Genomic DNA, 22,794 nt, shown 5'->3' on the forward strand with positions numbered 1-22,794 from the left:
ATTATCGTAATAATCCTGTCACTTAATATATAGTAAAGGAAAGAGATATTTAAAAAAGATACTTATCTGAATATTCAGCTAGGTACTGCTGTAACACAGAGGTTATATGAACTTGCAATAACTTCTGAAAAAACAAGTAATGAGTAAAAAAGAAACCAAGCAACACATTACTATGGCCAATTCTTGTGTTTTTGAATGGACAACTTGGGGCTTTAAGGTAAATGATACGGGTAGTTTAAGAATTTGTGGGCATAATTTAAGGTAGTGATCTTGGTAATCCTGCTTGGAAAGAAAAACACAATTTCTGTGTTAAAACAGATGCACTTTTAGAACTGGCAATACTAGTAACAGCAACCTTACAAACACCGTGCATTTTCATGGACTGAAGTCCCATCCGAAGGCCTCGGCCTTTCTCAAAAACCAAGAGATGTAAAATCTGCTGCTTTGTTCTGCCGTGTGATAAGCCCTATAGTACGTAACTATTCTTGTCCTGGACAGTCACTTGCCCTACACGATTACCAGATTGCTGGGCGTGAACTGATAGGAAGTCAATAATTAGTTGTGCATGCAATTAAATGTGCTTTTTGGTGTAATTCTAGATTTTTATATTGGATTTCCTTATGGCTTGTAATTTCTCTTTTAAAATGTTTGTTACTTCGATCTTTGGTGTAATTAAGAGCATTTACAAAGTAGTTTACAAATGAACAGAATTAAAACTCCTATCTGTGGTACGTTTTAGTCCAGTTCTAGGTTTCTGTAACATGAACTGTCATCCAGAATTAAACTAATTTTACGTTGAGGCTTCTGTTTTAAGATACAAGCATTTTCCGCAGTGGAAGGCTGAAAACAAAATCTTGAAGCATGTCTAGAGTCAGTGGCTAAGTCAAGTTCTGGTTTTGAAGCTTGATAGATCCCAGCCTCTGGTATTCTTTCAAATGAAACCATCTTCTGCTCAGAGTTGGAGCATTTGGAGTTGGTCATAAATGTGAGTTTTGTGGAAGTTGTGTAAATGAGGCAACTCGTTTAGAAGTTTAACTTATTCATTCGAGAGATTTGGCATAGGCAAGGATGGAAACCTGTTTTCCAAATGGCATTTGCTTTCCCTGTGTATTTCAGTATATTTTGGCTAACTAACTAACTGTAGTGAAGTGATTGTGAGAGGAGAAGCAGAAAACTTACGGAAGAAAAAAAATATCCTCTTGCACCAATCTTTGTATATTGATTAATGAGTATTTCCCACTTACGACCTTGAAAAATCCACCTTCCTTACACGAGAGCAAACTCTTTTCTGAATACATTTTCTCTCTCTGGGCCACAGTAAGTATAGCCTACAGTGCAGACTAAATCATCATTTTTTTTGTTGTACTGTTGAGTATAATGTAGGTTCAGTTGATGATTACTGCTTAATTGCGGTTGGCAGACTGAGTGGATATACTGCACTTAAGTTTAGGTAAAAGATCCCCTACTTAATGAAGTCGAATGATAGAGCCACCGATAGCTCATTCTCCTTCAGCAAAAGCGTTGCAGATCTGTGCTATCACAGTTGGTATCTCTTTAAAAACACTCCCGAATCCTTGGAGAAGCATCCAGTGCGATAGCTTTTACATTCAATGAGTTCTTAGGTGTTTCTGAAAGATTTATAGTGAAGTCCAAAGCATTTCAAGGCCAAGTATAGTAGGCTTGTCAGATACAGCTTTACAGCCTGGTGACTTATAATGAGGGTAGAATGTAATTAGAAATTGTCCATGTCTTTACTGAGTACTGATGAAAACTACGGCTCAAAGGTTAATTCAAATAATAATTAATATTGGTTTCTGTCAGAACAGGGTGGTAATGAAATCTCTGTTGTATGATGACTGATTCTAAGAAGTGGATGTGTAAGAAATAGAGGCTGCAGTTTACCTTTTTGTGATTATATTCAGTTATCTTGCAATCAGCATGATAGCTTGATAAAGTGTAATCTGAGGGCAATTTAAGCGTACTCACAGACACTGCAACCTACAGTGAGAATCACCTAACAAGTTGCATCTGCTTAAGGAGATAGATTCATAGCTGGGTTGCTGAAGTACATGGATTTACTATAAATAATCCTTAAGGACCCCACAAGAAATGTTATTTGTTAATAACTGAGCAACGCCGTGTGTTTGTGGAAGTATTCTTAATAAGATTTGTTAGCATGAGAAATGTGGGATGTTATATTGATGTTTGTTTAAATTGGACTAGTTTCAACGAAAGCGATAGACTGGGTTTTGCTGGCAACCAAAACAAATTCTGTTCGGTTTCTTTTCCTGAAATTTTCTATTGGAAAAAAAGGCTGTTAGCAATTGCTTAAGCAAAAACATATATAAATATACGTGTGTGTGTCTTCAATTGCAAGTAGTCAGTGAGCTGCTAGACCTCTTGTCATGAAGCCTCTTAAAACTACTTTATCTTCGAATTTTCTGTACCTGCTATGATTGTCCTCTTAAAATCTGCCTACCCCAAAGCTTCTCCAGGCAGTTCCAGCTATAGCTTGCTTTTCTGGGATCCACATAGTTCTGCATAATGTGCTTTTCTGAAACATCTCCTTTCTGTGCAGTCTGTCTTAAGCGTTACTGGGCTGCCTCCCATCATTTCAAACTTGCCGTAGTTATAAGGCTGTTTCCTCTACTGCCAAAAAGGAAAGTTAAATGTCTCTAAATTAGATCTGACAAAGATTGGGTATTTTCATTCTCAACTCTTGTGAAAGTGATTACAGGACAGATTTTTCACTCATCTGGATAATGCTTTCCATACAAACCACTTCAATTCTTGGGAAGCAAAGAGGCTCTTCAATCAAGATTGTACCTCTTGGGGATGGAGGCACCCAAGGGGAAATGGGTTAAACAGGAGAGAGGATGGGAGAGGACTGTGGGGGTGGTGAGTATATTAGAACACTTCAGATGTGAGAGATGAAGCAGTATGTTGATCTTTGAGCTTCTCTACGTGATCTTGCTGCTTTCTTCATGCATTTTCTCGACAGCCTAGACTGGAGACTGTATATGCTGTGCTGAAACTTATGCAAGGTGAGGTGAAGAAAAAGCTTCAGTTTTAACTAGAATGGAGGAAAAACTGACCGTGCAAGTCAGATCCCTACAGTTTGCTCTGCCTTATTTTAACATAAGCAGTGAAAGATTGGCTTGGGAACTGAGCTGCACTTAAGAGTTTTGAGGAGATGTCTGAAGGTATGTACACCATCTGAAATCTAGAGAATAAACTCATCAGGAAGTACAAGCTTTTTATCTAAAGTGAAATCTGCATACCGATTTTTCAAAAGCTAACAAAGGAAAATTGAAAGGACAGCTGAAATCTTAGTGAATTAAAGTTGCATGTGTATGCTCGATGACTTAATTCTTTAAGAGACTCTACTGCCTGTAGAGTTGGTCCAGCTTCTGTGGGAGGGCTGCTGTGTTGATACGAGGAAAAAAGAAATTGAAATCTGAAATACCATGAGACTTGCAGAAATGTACACTTGAAGCACCAAAAAATGCTCCTTTAATTGCAAGACTTAACTGTGTCAAAATTTGTGCTAGTACTCAGAGGTGTCAGAGTACAGTTGTGAAGGGGTAGAAGGGAGCATCTTTGGACATCCTAAAACAGTTTGTGTTCCTGTTTATTTCTCAGAATAGCATTTTCAAAGCACGTTTTAGGTCATCCTCCCAGTCCCTTTCCATGACACACACTGATGCGGAGGTATCAGTCGAGACTGCCCCATTGTAACAGGGAATGGTAGCACTGATGTAAATGTGCCATCCCCAAGCAGAAATGAGGCTGCGAGGAGGAGAAAGGGAGGTTTGTCATTGCACTTCTGCTTTTTTTTTTTAATAGTGGCAAAATTGCTTGGGTTAGGGCTGCTTGAAATGTGCCATAGAGTGGCCTGTATCTTGCTTTCTTCAACCACTTGAAATTCTTTGGGAAGGGAATCTTCTAGAGGGTTGTGTCGGTGCTGTGGAATAAACAGTTGTCGTGTGAAACTGATGTGAGCCTTAGTTTTACTCTGCCTCCACTAAAATACACTTTTACGGTAGTTTGTGCAGGATCAGCACAGAGGAGTACAAAGAGGGAGCTTTTCAGTACAAAGGCTGCCTGTTTGGCCTGCCCAAACCACCGTGAATGTGTTTAAAGGGGACTTTTATTACCATGGAAACTCTCAGACAGGAAGGAATTTGTCCTGCCATATCTAGAAAAGAGTCTGTAATGGTCAGCTCTTGGAACAAAAGTGTTTCAAATAGGGGGATATATTTTAAAAATGTTGGGGTGAATATCCTTTTTAGAAAGGAATATATAAAACCCAATCTTATGCAAACGGGCTTTTAATATGGAGGATTTAGGGGAGACTGCAGGCAAGTACAATGTGATCCGGGGAAGTGTTAGGAGAAATCTAAGAAAATTTTACCTCTCTGTGTTCAGAAGGCTTCCTTGGTATGGACTAAATGTAGATGAAATATTTTTCCCTTAAGTAGCATGTTTATCCAAAACAGCCATTTATTGAGGGAGCATGTGTGTGCTTGGATTGAACTGCTGGAGGCAGTCCTCTGAGCACCATGAATTAACTGCTTTTGGAAGGCCTAAACTAAAACCTGTTCTTTTACTCTCCTGACAAATAGCCCGAGCGTTCACAAATGACCTTTATTTTCCTAAATCACACTGAGGTATAACACTTCTTGTCTAAAAGAAATTCTAATGTCAAATCCCAGTATATCTGTGCATCCTTCACTGTAGTTTTACATTGGTATGAAGCAACTCGGAGTCAGCAGCTTTCCCTGCAAGCCAGCAGGAGTGGTAACTTTCCATGTTTGGAATAGTGTTTCAGTATTGACTTGACTGCATGGCTAATTAGTTCAGTGCAAAATATTTTCTTCACATATTGGATCAAATTAGAATTCTTTTTTTTTTCTCCTCTGGAAGTCTTAGCAGAGACACAGACACTGGTTTCTCATGTTTCCACACACCAGATGCCTGGCTTATTTTAATGCCATGCTTTTCCAGTTGGATTGTTGAACCACCTACCTGACCGTGTCATGAAGGCTGTTTGAATGAGTGGCGTAGACTTAAGCTGCTGCAGTGGGTTGTGCTGCTTGAAAGCAGCTGTCCTGCTTTTGCTTCTTCCTTGTGCTATGGTTGCTGTTCACTGCCCCTGTGGTGATGCAAATTCTTCTAATGGTTGTACGGAGATGTTTGGGGTAAGCAGTAGAAAGAAGGCATCTTGTTTGTGGTTAGGAACAGAAATAAGCGAGGAGGAAAAACTGTCATGAAAAACTTTCCGCTGCCCTGTTGGTTCTGCACTTGCTTACAGCTGCTGATAATCAGTGTTCAAAGTCTAAACCTACATGGCAGGCCAGGTGAAGAACAGTTATTTATATAAATATAATGGAGTATTTATATGTGCCTTTTGCAAGCGCTGAATGACCTTGTTTGCATTTATCTAGGTTAACACTCATCTGCTGCTCTGATATGAGGGCTTCCGTCTTACTCATCAATCAGTTTAGTTACTCATCTCCTGACTTGAGGAGCCAAAAGGACTGCAGGAGATGCTTCCCACCAGGATTAAAAGAATCAAGGGGGGGGGGGAGGGGGGGGGGAATAAAAACACCCCCAAACCGTACTGTTTCTGCTTTGCAAAACCATCTCTATGGAGCGTTTCTGTGTCCCTAAAGTACTTGGTCCATTTATCTCTCTTGAGAACTTGGTGCAGGTTGCATTCCAGACAACGCTGGAGATGCACATCTTCATCTTGGACAGTCATTTATCTTTCCAAGAGTGTGGAAACCCATGTTAGATGCTTTTCCCCTAACAGTTAGCTAAGTTGAGAAAGGAAATAGTGGTGACATCATGTATGACTTAATATGGTTATTAACTGTGCAGGTGTTGTAAAGCTGTGAATCTAAACTGTAGTGGAATAATTGTACCATATGTCAGGGTTTTCTTCATTTTTTTTTATCCTTCCTCTCTTTCTCTTTTTGTTTTTTCCTCTTCCTCCACTATTTCTGTGTATGTATTACTGTGCTGCTTTGCGACTCTAATACATCTTCTGGAAAAAAAAAAAAAAAAAGAAAAGCATCCCTCAAATTTTGATCTGTTTTGATCTGAATCCATCACCAAGCTTGTTTTCCTCTGCTGCCCTTGAGGAGCTTGCACTCAGCGCTTGCAGGTCCTCCTTGTGTGACTCTCTTGCCATCCCTGTCCTCTGAATTGGGAAGCGGGGAGCACTAAATCACCTACAGCTGCCTTCAGCTTTCTCCCAAGCACAGCTAGAAGTTCAGCGATGGCTGCACACAGCTTGAGAGCTGGGAGAAGGGATGGGGCCGCATGCCCCACCTCTGTCCCACACAGACATTTCCCTTCTCCTCAGCTGCTCTGCTTTCCATCTGTTCTGAGGCCTGCTGGTGCAACTGTTTCCTTCATCTGCCGAGCTGAGTAACGTGCCTAAGGACCAGACACCGTGCTGACCTTGGGGAATTAGGGGCTTGTGGGTTTTGAGAATATGGCTCACGTACTTCTCCTTTGCCACCAGAATCTTGGCACACGTTTCTGATATCTTAATATTTGTTAGGTACGTTTTCATTTCTATAGAATGCATGTGCTTCCTTATCTCCATTGTATGGGCAGTGCTGGAGGCCTGTCCTGCACAGCAGCTGCCCCTGCCCAGGAGGAGGGCTGGAGTCTGCTCAGACCCACTGGCATGTGGAAACGCTGCAAAACTTCGTTAGTAATCCTTGCCTGTGTACATCAGAGTGCATTCCTGGCTTGTCAAGTTGGCTAAGCATGCAAGCAGCTTCCCTTTTTCCGGTGATCTTCTTCCTCTGGAAGTACTTGTTGGCTTTTTAAGTCTGTTTAGGCACTGGCAAATTGGTTTGGATTTCAAAATGCTCCCTGTGAATGAGGAATGCACCTACTACCCGTTTCTGTAACTGAGCAAAGCTTTTGTTTTCCAGACCCTTGCTGCTACACCGCATATGGGAGAAGCGTGCTCTGACAGCTTGGGCTGTTTTGTTTTGAGGAGTTCTGTGATCTCACTGAAGGGTTTTAATATTAATTTGTCACTGGTGTGATGGTTGTGTTTTGATGATAGTCACTTAGGAGATGGGTGTTAGGCAACCAGTTGAAAATTACTGTAAAGTGATTTTTTTTTAATGATTCCTACGTTCAACTTGAAATCCCAGAGCACGTTAAAAGTGCTAATGCTCGTTCTCCAGCAAGCAAGGTTTCTACGTCTTCCTCAAATTAGCACTGGTAGCAGCTATGTGCACGTGTGACTCTGTCACGGATTTCTCTCTATCTGGGGATCATGCAATTATTAGCTTGATGTTGATGGAGACGGATAGTATAGAAATAAAATACTGTGCGTTTTGGGAGAATGAACGTGTTGTATTATTGGAGGTGTGATACAGTTCTGAGTGGTTTTCTGTGCTAATGGATGACCATCCATGCGGTTGTCACCACACATTGTTCCTCGCAAAGAGAAGTTCCGTGCCCATGAAATGTGTTGCCTTCTTGAAAAATATGGAGTGAATGAAATGGTAACCAAGGAGGAGAGGACTCGATGACACAGGAATGCTTTTCTTGATGGATAGTAGTTATGTGACTCACCATCTGAGTTGAGTGCTCACTCACAAACAACTACCACGCTGTTAATAGACTCGTAGTTCAGCTAAGCAATGACGGTGGGTATGGAGATATCAGGCAAGGGGCTCTGCTTTCTGTTTTTAGAAAAGAGCTTCTTCCCACCCTGCCTCTTATGTTTTGGAGCCTTACTAGAAAAGATGCAAAGTCAGGGCCAAAGAGAAGCCAACTTGTGATTTTGTTTTATTATTTTTCTACATTTGGGAACAACAAACAGTGGAGTATCTACTGATGGTTTAAGGGCTGGATTATCTGGTATGCTAGTCCTTGTAGCTGATGGGCTCTCCAGTTAATTAGCTACTGTATGGTACAGCAGAAATGGGAAATTACTTTCAATGACTGAATTAGTAGTTATCTGGGCTTTTGCAGTCAGTCAAAGCTGCAGATGTCAAAAAGAAGCAGGGGAAGCTGGGCAGTCTCTGGGCTCCTATGAAATCTGAAGTTTGAAGTGTATACTCTGGCATCTTCAGCCTAGTTCTCAAAACTATAAAGATATTGGAATGTGTTCTGTAACACAGTTTCATTTCTAACAGTTGTCATAAAGGGTGGTATGTCTTTTGTGAAATAGCAGATGGATGCTGCTTTTCTGACAATATTAAAAAGCAGCAGTATAAATGATTGGACTATATTACTGTCATAGATTTGAAATAGAGGTGCTACGTAGGTTTCTATCTTGTATATGTTCCTTGCATCAGTGCTTTGTTGATGTATATTTTCTCCTTTCCTCTTGAACGAAACCCTGTCTTTAAACTTGTTTTGGTTGACTTCAGCTCTGGGGGAAAAAAAAGGCTTCTGCAGTACTGCTCTGGACCTTAGCTGTAAATCTGCTCCAGTTTTGATGCCATTACTTCATTTAGTGCTTTAGAAGATGAGAGAAGAACATTGTTTTGTCCTTGTTGTGAAGAAGACGTAGGGGATAGTTACGAAACATGAAAAATGAACTGTACAGTTCTGAGTAAAGTAGTATGTCATGGCTGTATCAATAATCTTTAATTCCAAGATTATCAACAAGGGCTGTTTGTGATAGCTGATAGCATGGAGCTGACTCTTGTGGTTTAAATGAACTAAAGGGAATTACACGTTTATTGTAGAGAGAGAAAAAGAGAGTTACCCTGTTTCTTGTTAGACTATCTTGATGTGGAAAAAAAAAATCCCTCCTGTATGTTATGCTGTTGACAATCTTGAGATCCCTAAAGAATAAGATAAGTGTGCATCCAGATGTTGATGAAGTGCTGTGCAGTTTTTTGGGTTTTTTGTATGCGCCAATTTTTTTTAATAAGAAACTTAATATTGTCAGAAGTGAGGGTTAGAATTTGTTCAACAAAACCTTACTTAGCCTCCTGACCCTGGAAAGTTGCTTTGTATGTAGCCAGAAATCAATCACAGAACAGCCTGGGTTGGAAAGGACCTCAGAGATCATCTAGTTCCAACCCCCCTGCAGTGGGCAGGGTTGCCAACCACGAGATCAGACTGCCCAGGAACCCATCAAGTCTGGCCTTAAAGCATCTACAACTTCAGTGGGCAAAAGTACAAATGCAATTTTCAGAGGAATAAAAAGTTGCCAAGAGCCTTAATGTTAAGTAAACACTTTTAGTTTTTGCTATCAGCAGCCTTTGAATAAGTTGAGAACCCAAGCTTGCGGTGGAGCTTGGCTGACTAGTGCGGGGTGCTTTAGGAAGGGAAGGTGGCAGCTATCTCACCTGGATGCTCAGAACCAGGCTGGAGTAATCTGTAAACTGTGTGAAATGTGTTGGGTGCTGTGGAGGTGCCGCTGATAGGTGCTGTTGGTGATGTGTCCTCTGTTAGCATCCATTGCGGTGTGACATGAGAGCTGGGTTTAAGGGCTGAACAACATTCCCCTTAGCAGTTCTTAAAGAACATATGTCCAAGTGGCATAAGGTCAGTTTATCTGGTTAAGCCATCGTGTATTTTAGAGCGATAAGACACTGAATTTTCTCAAACATATATGTTTCATTGCTTGCTTTGCTTTGAATGCATAGTTTCTGTTGAGGATATAACAAGTGATTTGCTGAGGTGGTCTTCTCTTATCTCAAGACTAAGTACAGACATGGCTGTTCTCTGACAGGACATGAGGATTTCAGGTGCAGGGTAGGAAAGGAAGAATCGTGGTCATCTGTGCTTTAGGTTTCTGGATAAGAGTCTGTGATTAGATACAGTAATTAAAAACGTGGTGTAAGAAGTTGGTCAGGAAAGCTCATTGTGGAGGTTTCATTTTTGGCATCAGGCAGTTTATTGTCTCTTTCAAGGTACTACTGAATACTTTCATTTCATGACCAGTTTTATGTAGGATATATAATGGGGTGAACAGGGAGTTAAATTTTGTTCTGTAAACATCATTAATGAAACAGTTACCTGAATCTCAGCTGTAGACCCAAATAGCATCTGCTTATACAAGCATAAGCATTCTGTCTGACACCAATGCCTGTGATTCCTAAATCAATTGATTTCTAGCAGAGTCTCATCCATTCTGTTTCCTCAGCTGTGCAATGTATATTGGGTTCAAGGTGATGTAAGTCTTTGCATGCTGAGAGAAAGAGAGGCCACTTCCTGATGTGCTAAGGATGCTATGAGAATGCCATTTACTGTGTGCTCCTTAAGGGAAACACGGTGTAAGGGTTCATAGTTTTGGTCTTCTGATGTCTGTTGAATTCTGAATATTTTTTTTGTAGAAAGAAAATAAAATTGTAATTTTTAATAGCTTGTGACGAAAGGAATATGTATTTAGATGTTTGAGTTTGAGTCCCGAATTCTTTTGTTTCAGGATCTTTGCTTCTCATATGTTTTTGCCTCTTATTTTTCTTTAATGAGGCTACTTCATGAATCAGACTTCTTCCCTAAAGAAATTGCTAGTCCAGTGAAGTTGATCCTCAAACCTCTTTCACAGCTATCAAAATAAGCTTCCTTATTTCTCATATTTGTAGAATAGTTTGACAAAAAAAAAAATAGAATATTGCCTTTAATTTGCTTGCTTTACCTACTTTAAAATAAACAAATGGCTAAAAAAAACCAAACAAACAAGGAAACAAAAAAGAATCCCTCTACACTAAATTTTAATCTCACAGAGGTTTTTCAATGAGTAGCAATAGATTTGTTCATGCTGAAGGGAGACCACTGTGGGAATGGGTTTATTTTTAAGAGGTCTTGTAAGTGTATAATCTTCTTCAAATGAAGCAGTAAGATTGATACATTTGAAAGGTTAATTTAAATGAAATTATTAGGAACAGTGAAGGTGATGCTTTTAGTTTTAAAATTGAGCTTAGTCCTGCTTTTTGAGAGAAGATGGAAACTGGTTCTATTTCTTGGTAGGTTCCTCCAAGCTTGTTTTCAGATGAGTAAAAACTTCATTTCACATCTGATCCATGTTTGGATTTACAGCACTACTGATGTATTCTCATCATCAGTCAGAAAAGCTTGTGGTGAACTACCTCCCGGTAGCTCAGGAACTTTCCTGTTGGGGGGTTGTGGCAGATAAATGTCAGCTGCTTCTACTGCTTGCAATAGCTTGAATGACTATGGCTCTGGAGACTGGGTCAGTAATTATCTTTGACTTGCAAACTGCTTCCAAGTTCTTTAAAATCTTGGTGAAAATGGGAGTGAGATAGCATAGTTCTAAAAGTACAGAAGGCAATTTTTTCCCAGGAAGACTTTTTAAAGTAGAAATACATGAGGGTCATTTTAGAAGCGTGTATCAGTTAAACAATGCACTTGAAAGCACCTCAGTTCTTCTTTATAAAGAAGAAGCTGGAAAACTATTAAAGATCTGCACAAGATGATTTGGTTCTCTTCATCTGGAATCTCCTCTGGTTATATCTAGGTAAAGCAATCTAGTTAGTCCTGCGAAGAAAGAAAAGCTACAGTGGATACAAGACCTGATGGCGCTGATCTGATAGTCCCCATTCCATTTGTGTAACTTCTGCCGGGATTGCCTATGCTGTGTAGGCACCTTTTTGCATGTGTGTATGCACTCTGTGAACTGTCTTGTGCTTAAACATGGATCAAGGCAAAGGAAGGTAGGAAATAAGTGAACTTTGAAGGTAGCCGTTTCTTTATTCTTCAACATCTTAGTCTTGTATGTTGGGAACTGAGGAGAGCTTCAAGCTCTTTTCTTTTCGTCATTCTCCTTTGTAGAGAATAGCTTAGTGTAGTTGCTTATGATGTGGTCTTAATAATTGCTGATCATCACTGAGGCGGGTGTCATGTTAAAATAATAATAATAATAAAAACAAATTTAGACATTTAAAAACCTGTTCCCAGTCTACAGGCCAAGAATGCCTTTTTGGCCTATCTTTCTTCAAAAGGAGAAGGATGTTCTAGATGCTTAGATGTCCCTGTTGGTTGCAGGGGAGTTGGACTAGATGAAGTTAAGTTCCCTTCCAACTCAAATGGTTCCATTAAAAGAAAACTCTGGTAGTCTAATAAACAGAAGTAATGGAAAGTGTTTTGGTATTTGTTCTGCATGTCAGCTGCAGTGTTCTGTGGGAAACTGGTGGACCTACTTAGCAGTCCAGGCAGTAAATGAAGGTTCCTCAAATCTCTTCACTCTACCTACTGTGTCTCTCCTGTAGTCTACCATCTTGTCTTTCCCCTCACCCCCAAATCTTTTTTTTAATGGTTGACTTAAACTTAGTGAAATAATGTAGCAGTACCTTTAAATAGTCTAATGCATATGATAAAACAAAGACTAATTCCATATTAGTATGTTTGTTAGAAAAGAGATCTGTAATATCTTAAAGGGAGATTTGTAAAATCCAATAGAGCGTATGTGATTTCATTTTTTTAGTTTAATTTATAAAATATTGATGTTATTTAGGGGAAAAAAATTGATAATTTGTAATCCCCTTAACCAATGTAATATGTATTTTTCCTATTTGCTGAAAGGTTCAAAGGCACTGTGCTAAATGTATTGGGCAAAAATTACCATCAGGGCTAGAAGCTGAATGAGGGCTTAAGTTCAGATGTAGGATGATTCATCTTGCTACATGTAAAGAGCATCAAGGGGAACTACAGTTTTGTTCCATGATGCTGAAATATGTTCCCTTTAGTTCTGTGAAAACTCTGGCTTTTCACTTTAGATATATAAGGTGTATTTATCTTCACAGAAATGAGTGTGGATATGTGGTTCCTGTACAAATGCATGCTGTGATCTCCCAGTATTTATGAAGAACACATGTACAGGAAAATGACTCTTAAGTACAAGTCATAAATTGAAATGATTATAGAATATATGTGGACAAATATACCATGTGTGGTACGGGTAGACTGTAATTTCATCAAGTGGTTTTTCAGACTTCATAAACTATGAATGAAACATGATTGTATTGGCCCTTATAACAGGTAAAGTAAAATACGGGATCTGGCTACTTTAAAGTGCTCATAATTCCCTGGCTGGAAATAGCCTTTTGGGATAATGATTAAGTCTTAAAACCTGCCTGTGATTTAAAAAAAAAAAAAAAGAAAAGAAAAAGAAAGAAAGAAATACATTTTGGTGAAAATCACGTGTTCAGAAACCCTGGGAAACGTTCAAGTATCCACCTCATGAATTTTTACAGCGCCCAGCTTTCCGAACGCGGTGAGGCAATTCCAGCCGCTCAGCCGACGGGCAGGCTCACCCGTCGGCTGAGCGGCTGCAATTGCCTCACGGCTCCTCCACCAGCCGCCCGCTTCTTTGCCTCTTCCGCGGTGCGGGCCGCTTCGCTGACCGCGGAGCGCCGGCAGCAGCCCGCCCAGGCCCGCCCGCCCCGCGGGCCGGGAACACCGGGCGGCCATGCCTGCGGCCTGCCCGCCCGCGCTAAGCCTCCCGCTCGCCGCGGTGACCTCTGCCCCTCGGTATCCTGTGACACCCCGCCTGTCTTTGTGCTCAAGTTTACTCGTGATGGATACGTTTCCCTCCCAATCGCAGATGCCGGGCTCCGGCCGAGCCGGCAGATAAATTATTTTCAGCTGCAGGCCCCGGCGGGGGGGGGGGGGAGGAGGGCGGCCGGAGCTGCCCCGCGCCCTGGCCGGCCCGCTGCCGTCTCCAGCTCCTCCTGGAATATGAAAGGGGACGGCTCGCAGCCCCTCTGATCCTTTTTAAATGCAAAAGAATGTAGGAAATTGCCAGATCAGTTGGTTAATCAGTGACAACTGCAGTGGGCGCACAAAAAGCTCGGCCCTTAACAAGAGGCATCCGTTGCGCCGGGTGTTTTTTCAGCGCCTCAGCGGGTCGCCGCTGGCCCCACCTCTTGGATCCTCGGCTGGGTTAGTGTCAGCTTTATAAGGGGACGTAATTGCTAGGAGATTTCTGGTGACTGATGGCAGCAATATCAGGCTTCCCCCCGGGTCCCGCTCGGGCTTTTTGTTCGCTGTCCACCGCGGCTGCAGCGCTTCTCCCTTCAGTTGTTCACGCCGAAAACCGTGCGTTAACGTGACGCTGCTCCTCTTCACAGCGTTGTTTGGGAGATAACGCGGCCATCGAGTGTTTATGGAAGTATTCCCGAATCATTTGTTGTGGCTGCGGTTGTTTCTTTTGTTTATCTGGGACTTACTGTTAGATAAACCTCTCCCTTCTCCCATCTGTATTTCAAACTTGTGTTGGTGGTCAGATGACCGAAGAAGTCCTTTTAAAGTGCCAACCCACGTAATGCTAAAACCGAAGTGCTTCTGGCTTCATTTATTCCACCCAACCCCCCAACACACACACGTCTCGTGTTTTTACATTTAAGTACGCTACAAACAATTTCTTCCCCTGCCCTGGTTGCCTCATTAAAAATCCCCAGATGCACACTTGAAATAAAAGTATTTAACGCATTTCCCTTTTTCTTCTTGTCCAGACGGGAAAGAAGCGCGTGCTGGTGGCTGCTTGCTTCACGCTGTGGGTGCTGGTATAAAATTAGCAATGCCCCATGTTGGGAGCAGCGTTTGCAGCCCCACTGGCGTCGCAATGCAGAACTCGCCGCCGGCGTGTGTTGTAACACCAGGCCGGGCGGGTTTGCATCATCCTCCTCCTCGATGATGCTGCTGTGGTTCTTGTATCAAAGCTGCTGTGAACTTGAATGACGTAGGATATTGTTTCCAAATGTGTGGCACAGGCTGAACTCTAGCTGGTCATTCCCGCATCAGCTGCTTGACAGCAGCAAGCTGCCAAATATTCAAAGGCTGTTGTGCCCTCAGTTGCCTCTGTAAAAGTCTGTTCTTCGCCAAACTATGTGATGCATTAAGGAGATAAAATAGTTTGGTTTCTACTTAAATGCTGTATGGGAAACGCACATTTAATGGATTTCTTGCCCCCCAAAATGTTGCTGAGCAACATTTGTGTTTAGGTGACTCCATGTATGCAAAAGCTGATTGTGAGGGAAGGCATGGGAAGTTTTCATTCCACCTTCCCTGCCCTCCAGTGCTGCTTTAACAGGAGATACTGACTGCCTTAAACTTGGCACTGCGGATGTGTTTTCTGCAAAGACCTAATGAACTGGGTTTTACTGAGGCAGATGTGAAATTGAACTCCTCAGAAATGCTTATACTGTATTTGCTGGCTCTTCCCACTGAAGACAGAATGTTTCTGAATCGCCTGAGTTCATTCTTTTCATCCTTGTGAGTCCGTTCTCTCTTTCCCGGGGCAGGGGAGGAGCAAGATTCCTGGCATCCTTTGATCTGATACAAACTATATGGACTTGATTTTTAACACAGCTGTACTCTCTGAAGTGTTTACTATATAAAGGGGGAAAAAAAAAAAGTCTTTTAGGCAGTCGTAACGGTTTCTTTGGAAGTTACAGTCAAAAATCATATTGTAATCAGTTTACAGATCTACTAATTTTTTGTCTATTCTATATGCCAGAGGAATGTACCATGCGTGGAGAGCTGTCTGTGATAGAGTGAGAACTAAACATTAAGCAAGCAGGAGACCAGGTGTGCTTCCCACGTGCATGGTTCAGCACTTGCATAACTGTCCAGGCAGAAGTGCTGCTTGCTCCATATGTAGGTGAGCTGAAAGGTAGAAGTCTCATCAGCTATCTTCCGTAACTGCCATTTCTCAGCATGATTTTTACAGTGTTATCAGGATGTTTCACATATTTACGAAATCTTAGGTGAATGCTTGCCTCCAAACATACCATGATGTTACTGTTATTTCTGCCACCTACTCTTGTGCAACAGATACTTAAATTGCTACCCCTAACAGCCAGCGGGAGCTTAATGGTATTGAAAAGCAGTTTAAATATGAAATATTTAAATGCAGATTTAGTAGCCTAGTGTTTAATCCTACATTTTGAGGCTCCCGTCTCAAAATGACCTTTGGCATGGCTTTGGTGTTTAGCATTGAGAGGTCTTTTTGGCCTAATTCTTCAAAATAGCATGTTGTTTTCAGCATGTATTGTCTTGTGTTACAGATATGTAGTTGCGTTGTATAAAAAAATCCTGTGTCTGTCAAGTACTTAAGAGTTCTGTCTGAGATACCATTGATAGCTGTAAACGTATCAGCTATGTATGACATATCTCACTTGGAAGAAGAACTTTGAGCAGTCAGTATTAGCTGCCTTTACACATTCTGTTTATCCTGTTTACTTACTTTACGACTATCAAGAAATTGTGCTAAATCACTCGTATAGAAGGATGTAGAGAGGGACCTGCCCATTTACAAATAGCCTGAACAGAATGTGCAGATGGCGTTGTGGAAGGCAGGCATGTCTGTATGCTGCCCTTGTCGCTTCCTGTTCTTGAGAGCTGGGACCTGCTGCTTTCTGCCTTGGGAACAAGGCTAATGAAATTCAGGTTTTAGTGTCCTCAGCACTAGATCGGGTTATGATTATGCAGCAGCCCGTTTTGTTCCACTCGTAAAAGTGGGAAGCTGCCTAAGGCTGCTGGGCTCTGAAATACTAAGTCAAGCAATGGTTAACTATGACTTAGATGTGAAGTCTGGCTGTTTAGGACTGCAGTGCTGTGGACTAGAGTAAATGTAAGCTTTGTCTGCTGAGACAACAGGGTTGTTAAGCAATCGGCTGTGTCCTGGTGGTTGGGATCATACAATTGCTGTGAATAGGAGTAGGTTGTCTGGGCAGCGTTAAGGAAATATATTCATTGACTCTTTGAGTTCAGTCTGGTTGATGCAGACTCTCATGTTCAGGAACAGAAAAGCTATAGAATTTCATAGCAAAATCTGTGAGTTTGGTTAAGATTTTTCTTTTTTAATATTCTGTTACATATTCACGTGTTTACTCAGCAGTATACCTGATTCAGATGGTCTTTCCTTTGTACCTGGAAAATAGACATTGATTTGTGAATTTCAGTTGTTTTTAACTTACGGGGTAGTTGAGAAGATAATGAATAAATCTATATTTCTAAACTATGTAATTAAAAACAACAACAACAAAGCCCACCAAACAAACAGAAAAAATCCCACACCATTTTTGGGCTGAGCTTACATGGTGGTCAGTCTTGATCCAGTCTTGATGTTAGTATGCTTACTTTCATGGGAAAGTGAACTGTACTGCTTTAGAATCATGGAATCCTAGAATGACCTGGGTTGAAAAGGACCACGATGATCATCTAGTCTCAGCCCCCCTGCTGTGTGCATGGTTGCCAACCACCAGACCAGGCTGCCCAGAGCCACATACAGCCTGGCCTTGAATGCCTCCGGGGATGGGGTATCCACAACCTCCTTGGGCAACCTGTTCCAGTGTGTCACCACTCTCTGTGTGGAAAAAATTCCATCTAAAGATTCTCCTAGGAAACACGTTAGCTAGAATTACACCTTGGTAGAGGACTTACCTTTGTGTACACCTGCGGTGTGGTTGTTTTTTTACTTTTATGAGCCTGGAGGATTTAAGCAGGGAAATAACATTGCTTACAGTGGAAAAAGGGAAGAAACGATCGTAACTTATGATAAGGCTGTGACTCTTGTGACTTGCTTAACTATCTGGAAGGCATCTATCCTGTTAACATAAAAGGTTGAGAGCTTACTAGGAAATTCCAGCATCGACTGTTTTCTTATCAAGAGGTGGTTAACTTGTTCTGATCAGACCCTAACTGCTACTGTTGTTCATTCTTAAACACGCACTGTTAGCCGTATATCACATCAGAGGGGTGACTGTTTTATTTGGGGAAGTAGAATAAGGTTTGGTGGGAGCACAGCTGACTGTAAAGGACTGCAGCCATAAATCTAAAGCCAAACTTAAATGAAGAAATACTGCTATGGCTTGGAGACAACTTCTCAAATGCATTCTTGTGCTGTGTTCCAAACCTAATAGCTTTAGCATTAACAGCACAGGCATGAAACCAATTCACGCTTCAGATAAAAACGCAGAGCTGAAATCATAAATAGTGGCAAACAGTGTTTTCTCTCTTAATTTAGATGATGGATTTGTTTGCATACAAACTGCACCATAAAAAGTTGCTTTTCTTTTTAAGGACCCTGTGCTGAGGAAAGCAGATGTGTTCTGGGTTCCACAGTGCGTCTCCTTCCATACAGGTCCTAACACAGATCTGCAAACTGTGTTGGAGTCAGCCTGGGCAGAGTTGAGGTGTGTTTGTGCAAACACAACCCTTACCCTACTTTAACTTGGTTTTGTGGGTAGAGTAGCCGGCCCTAACTACTGTTTGCTGATGTTGACTGTTGGTGGCTGACTAGCGCCTGAGTTTTATTGGAAGCCTGTCAACTGACAAACAGTAAGCAAAGCAGATTCAAATGAGTGTCTTATTTGTGTAACTGTGTTTCTGGAGATGCTGTTGACTTATCCATGGCAAACAGGAAAGTGAGAATTCTTCTTGTGGAGTTGGGTTGTGTTATGGTGAAACTTCATAAGAGTTTCAGGGGGGGTAGAGCACATCTGCCTTTGAGTGGTCATTTTAGTGCCTTACCTACTGAAATCAGCACAAATTCGTACTTGTCCAGAATTCTGTGAATGTATGCAGGCTTAGTTGTTGAGTGGGAGAGAGATCCTCGACTGATCTCAAGTTTGATATTGCCCAGAAAGAGGCTGGGAGGTGACAGGAGCAGTGCGCTGTGCTTCTTAGCATTTCCAAGCCAAGAGGCTGCTCCATTAGGTAGAGACCCGTGGTATGTGATACTGCCCAGCTTTGCCAGCTCCTTACTGCAGCATGCAATGTCACAGGTCTTTGGGTGTTCCTGAATCACTGCAGGGATTTTCACCATGACCAAATGCCTTGCTCTGGAGCAGGCTAATGCAAAAAGCTCGTTTCAGTCAAGGAAGCTCTTTCTTGCTTTGTTGGAGCCTTCTTACGCCGTGTTTTAATAAACTGATTGAGGTGAGAAATGCTACAGATGGCTTTTGCTTAATAAAGGAAATGAAATCAAAAGAAATAGTTATTAAGAGACATGAAGGTGGCTCGTAGGAATTTACCCTCAAGTGATTTAGAAATATAAGTGTTAATATCCCAGCTGAGCACTAAAGAGATTTAAGAGTGTAGTTTTAAAGGTGACATTCAAATGCTATTTTAAGAGGAGTGATAAATGCTTGTGCTTTTCCTTGTGCCCTCTGCTTCATGCTGTAGAAGCTCCTCTTGACAATGACTGCAAGAAGTGTAATGAATGTGCTGATATTTTCTCCCTAAAACTTGTTTGGGACAAATTGCCTCCAGTTGAAATAGTCCAGCTTGGCATTTTGCATCCAAAGTGACAGAAAGCATCCCTTCTCTGCAACAAAATGTGAGATGTGAATGTACGTGTAGGTAAACCTGGTTTTATGTGATTGCTGATTATTAAGGACAGGTCAATATCTGCAAGTGTGGTTTCTACTAAATAATGACAACAGTGCAGCAATAGCTGTATTGTTTTTATTTGCTGTATGGTTGGGCTTTGCTGACTACCAGCTTCAAGTTTATTTCCATAGCCATAGCATCTAAAATTCTTGTTCTAGGAAGGAAAGATAGTGGTGTTAGACCAACTAGTTTGAGCCATAAAAAGCAAACTCAGACAGAATAGTTGTGGGGAAAGGGAGGCATTTCAGAACACACCAGGCTTCCTGTGAAAAAAACTAACCTGGAAATTGTCTGAAGCTGTGGTGTTAACATGTGTTACAGCATTTCCCCCACCCCAAGTCCAACTGCATACTGTTTTATTATTTAATTTCTTTTACCATAGCTAATTCTCCTTAGTGAGTTATACAGATAGTAAATTTGAGCAGAACAAAACTTTAGTGTGGTCTTCTGTATTGCCGTGGTTGCTATTTGTCCCGTGGTTACTTGAAGATGCATAATGAAGGGTAGTGATGGTGTTAAGGAAATAATGGCATGGATTCAGTGATGCACTGTGTCATAAAATGAAGAATTTAAGCATATAGTTTTGCTGAAATGGGTGGACATGTCAAGCTGTCTTTCAGTTTATAATTTTGTTAAGATAAGTTATATATTAAAAAAAAAAAATCCCAGCTAAATATATGTATTTTTCCCTTAAACATTAAGTTGAGTCTTGGAGTTCGGTATATTTTCAAGGGTCACCTCTGTGTGTTGAAAAATCTGTTCTCTGTATGACTAACTTTAGTCTGTCGCAGGACTTGGTGCTTCTGCTTGCTCATCTGATTACGTAGCTCAAGGGAATAAGGTTAAGGACATGCTGTTGGTAACTAGAGCGTTTTCAGGGCTTTAGTTCGGCAGATGGGCTGCTTGGCTATATTCATGCATCTGCCTACCTGCTGTGGCAGCTGCTGCTGCTGCATGTTGTGTTCTTTTGTTCTATTCCACCCAAGAAAGGAACGCTAGGAAGTGTAGTGAATGGATTAATTTAAGGTTAAGGGTAGTGTTTTGCTTGCTTCCTAACTCTCTATCATAATAAAGCCTCTGATAAAGACAATGCAAGCTTCTTAAAGTGAAATAGGTTTTTGAGATGTGTTTCGGGGGCTGAAACTAGCTGTCTTTTGTGCAGAAAACAGTCAACTGTGTTATCTTTCTGTTGCCTGATGTTACTTATTTCAACATTTTCCTTTCTTTCTCTCCCTTCCCCCGCTTCTAGGAGCAGTAACCAGACTTTGCCTGACACTGCGTGGTCCAAAAGAATTAAGGAAATATGGAATGACATGAAGGAGATTAGTTGAGGATTAAAGGCTTTGAGGACAAAACACCTCGCCGAGGTGAAGCACAGACTAGCGTTCTAGTTGTAGCTCCAAGGAGCTGTGTGCTGCAAAAAGATGGCAGATCCAGGAATGATGAGTCTGTTTGGAGAAGATGGGAATATTTTCAGTGAAGGGCTGGAAGGTCTCGGAGAATGTGGATATCCTGAAAACACAGTAAATCCTATGGGGCAGCAAATGCCCATGGATCAAGGATTTCCCTCTTTACAGTCATCTCTTCATCATCCCCCTGCAAATCAAAATCAAGCGAAGTTGACCCATTTTGATCACTATAATCAATACGAACAGCAGAAAATGCACCTGATGGATCAGCCGAACAGGATGATAAGCAATGCCCCTGGGAATGGTATAGCATCTCCTCATTCACAGTATCACAACCCTCCCGTTCCTCAGGTTCCTCATGGCAGCGGTGCTAGTGGTCAGATGGGAGTCTATCCCAGCATGCAGAACGAAAGACACGGGCAACCCTTCGTAGACAGTGGCTCGATGTGGGGGCCGCGGGCAGTTCAAGTGCCAGACCAGATAAGAGCACCATACCAGCAGCAGCAGCAACAGCCGCAACCGACACAGCCGCCACAAGCGCCCTCCGGACCCCCGGGGCAGGGCCATCCTCAGCACATGCAGCAGATGGGAAACTACATGGCTCGTGGTGATTTTTCAATGCAACAGCACGGTCAGCCGCAACAGCAGAGGATGAACCAGTTTTCTCAAGGCCAAGAAGGCCTCAATCAGGGAAACCCTTTCATTGCCACCTCAGGACCTGGCCACTTGTCTCATGTGCCCCAGCAGAATCCCAGTATGGCACCTTCTTTGCGACACTCTGTCCAGCAATTTCACCACCATCCCCCCACTGCTCTCCATGGAGAATCAGTAGCCCACAGCCCCAGATTCTCCCCTAATCCTCCCCAGCAGGGTGCTGTTAGGCCGCAAACACTTAATTTTAGTTCTCGGAGCCAGACGGTACCCTCACCTACTATAAACAACTCAGGGCAGTATTCTCGATATCCTTACAGTAACCTTAATCAGGGATTAGTTAATAATACAGGGATGAATCAGAATTTAGGCCTTACAAATAACACTCCAATGAATCAGTCTGTACCAAGATACCCAAATGCTGTAGGATTTCCATCAAACAGTGGTCAAGGACTAATGCACCAGCAACCCATCCACCCTAGTGGCTCACTTAACCAAATGAACACGCAAACTATGCACCCTTCACAGCCTCAGGGAACTTATGCCTCTCCACCTCCCATGTCACCTATGAAAGCAATGAGTAATCCAGCAGGTACGCCTCCTCCACAGGTTAGGCCTGGTAGCGCTGGAATACCAATGGAAGTTGGCAGTTATCCAAATATACCCCATCCTCAGCCATCACACCAGCCCCCTGGTGCCATGGGAATTGGACAAAGGAATATGGGCCCCCGAAACATGCAACAGAATCGTCCTTTTATGGGTATGTCTTCAACACCACGGGAGATGGGTGGGCACATGAGACCAAATGGTTGTCCAGGTGTTGGCCTTGCGGATCCACAAGCAATACAAGAGCGACTAATATCTGGCCAGCAGCTTCCTAGTCAACAGCAGTCTTTTCAACAGCAAATGCCAACCTGTCCTCCCATGCAGCCTCATCCAGGGATACATCATCAGTCTTCACCGCCACCACATCCTCATCATCAGCCTTGGGCACAGCTTCACCAGTCACCACAAAACACACCGCAAAAAGTGCCTGTCCTTCAGGTAAGCTGCTTCCGATGAATAAAAAAACGTTTTGCATTATTGTAAATGCGTTTGACTATGCACGAGATCTGTGGCTTCTAAGCAGTTGTTCTTGCTTGACTACCCTGGTTTTTTGCTCATTATGTGACTTTCTTGGTACACAGAAGCTAAAGGTAAAATAAGGTCCGTGTGGCTCGCTAATGTTTTTACAGTAATTATTACAGGATGGCTTTATGGATAGACTGAAATATGATATAGCACCAGGACAAACTGAGTACTGCTGCTTTAATTTCTCGTTGGTTCTTTTGAGGGCGAAATGGAAAGCACGTGTGGGTACTCTAAGCTAATAATTTCTGTA

The 22,794-nt window shown here is 42.0% G+C and overlaps 1 protein-coding gene and 1 non-coding gene across 10 annotated transcripts in view; both read left to right on the forward strand.

Moving 5' to 3' along the window:
- The window catches only part of CHD7 (chromodomain helicase DNA binding protein 7), a 129,873-nt gene that overhangs the window by 19,123 nt on the left and 87,956 nt on the right, over window positions 1-22,794 (forward strand). For all 9 annotated transcript variants that reach the window (XM_046925604.1, XM_046925594.1, NM_001077586.4 and 6 more), the window contains one exon: window positions 20,603-22,457. In XM_046925604.1, the coding sequence (XP_046781560.1) occupies window positions 20,778-22,457 (1,680 nt within the window). In that variant the 5' untranslated portion in view covers window positions 20,603-20,777. The remainder of the gene's footprint in view (window positions 1-20,602; window positions 22,458-22,794) is intronic.
- On the forward strand, window positions 13,232-13,301 carry MIR1557 (microRNA 1557). Its single transcript, NR_035041.1, has one exon. It is a non-coding gene; the product is annotated as a microRNA 1557 (primary transcript).

Source organism: Gallus gallus, chromosome 2 (assembly GCF_016699485.2).
Source record: "Gallus gallus isolate bGalGal1 chromosome 2, bGalGal1.mat.broiler.GRCg7b, whole genome shotgun sequence".
Classification (NCBI taxonomy): Eukaryota; Metazoa; Chordata; class Aves; order Galliformes; family Phasianidae; genus Gallus; species Gallus gallus.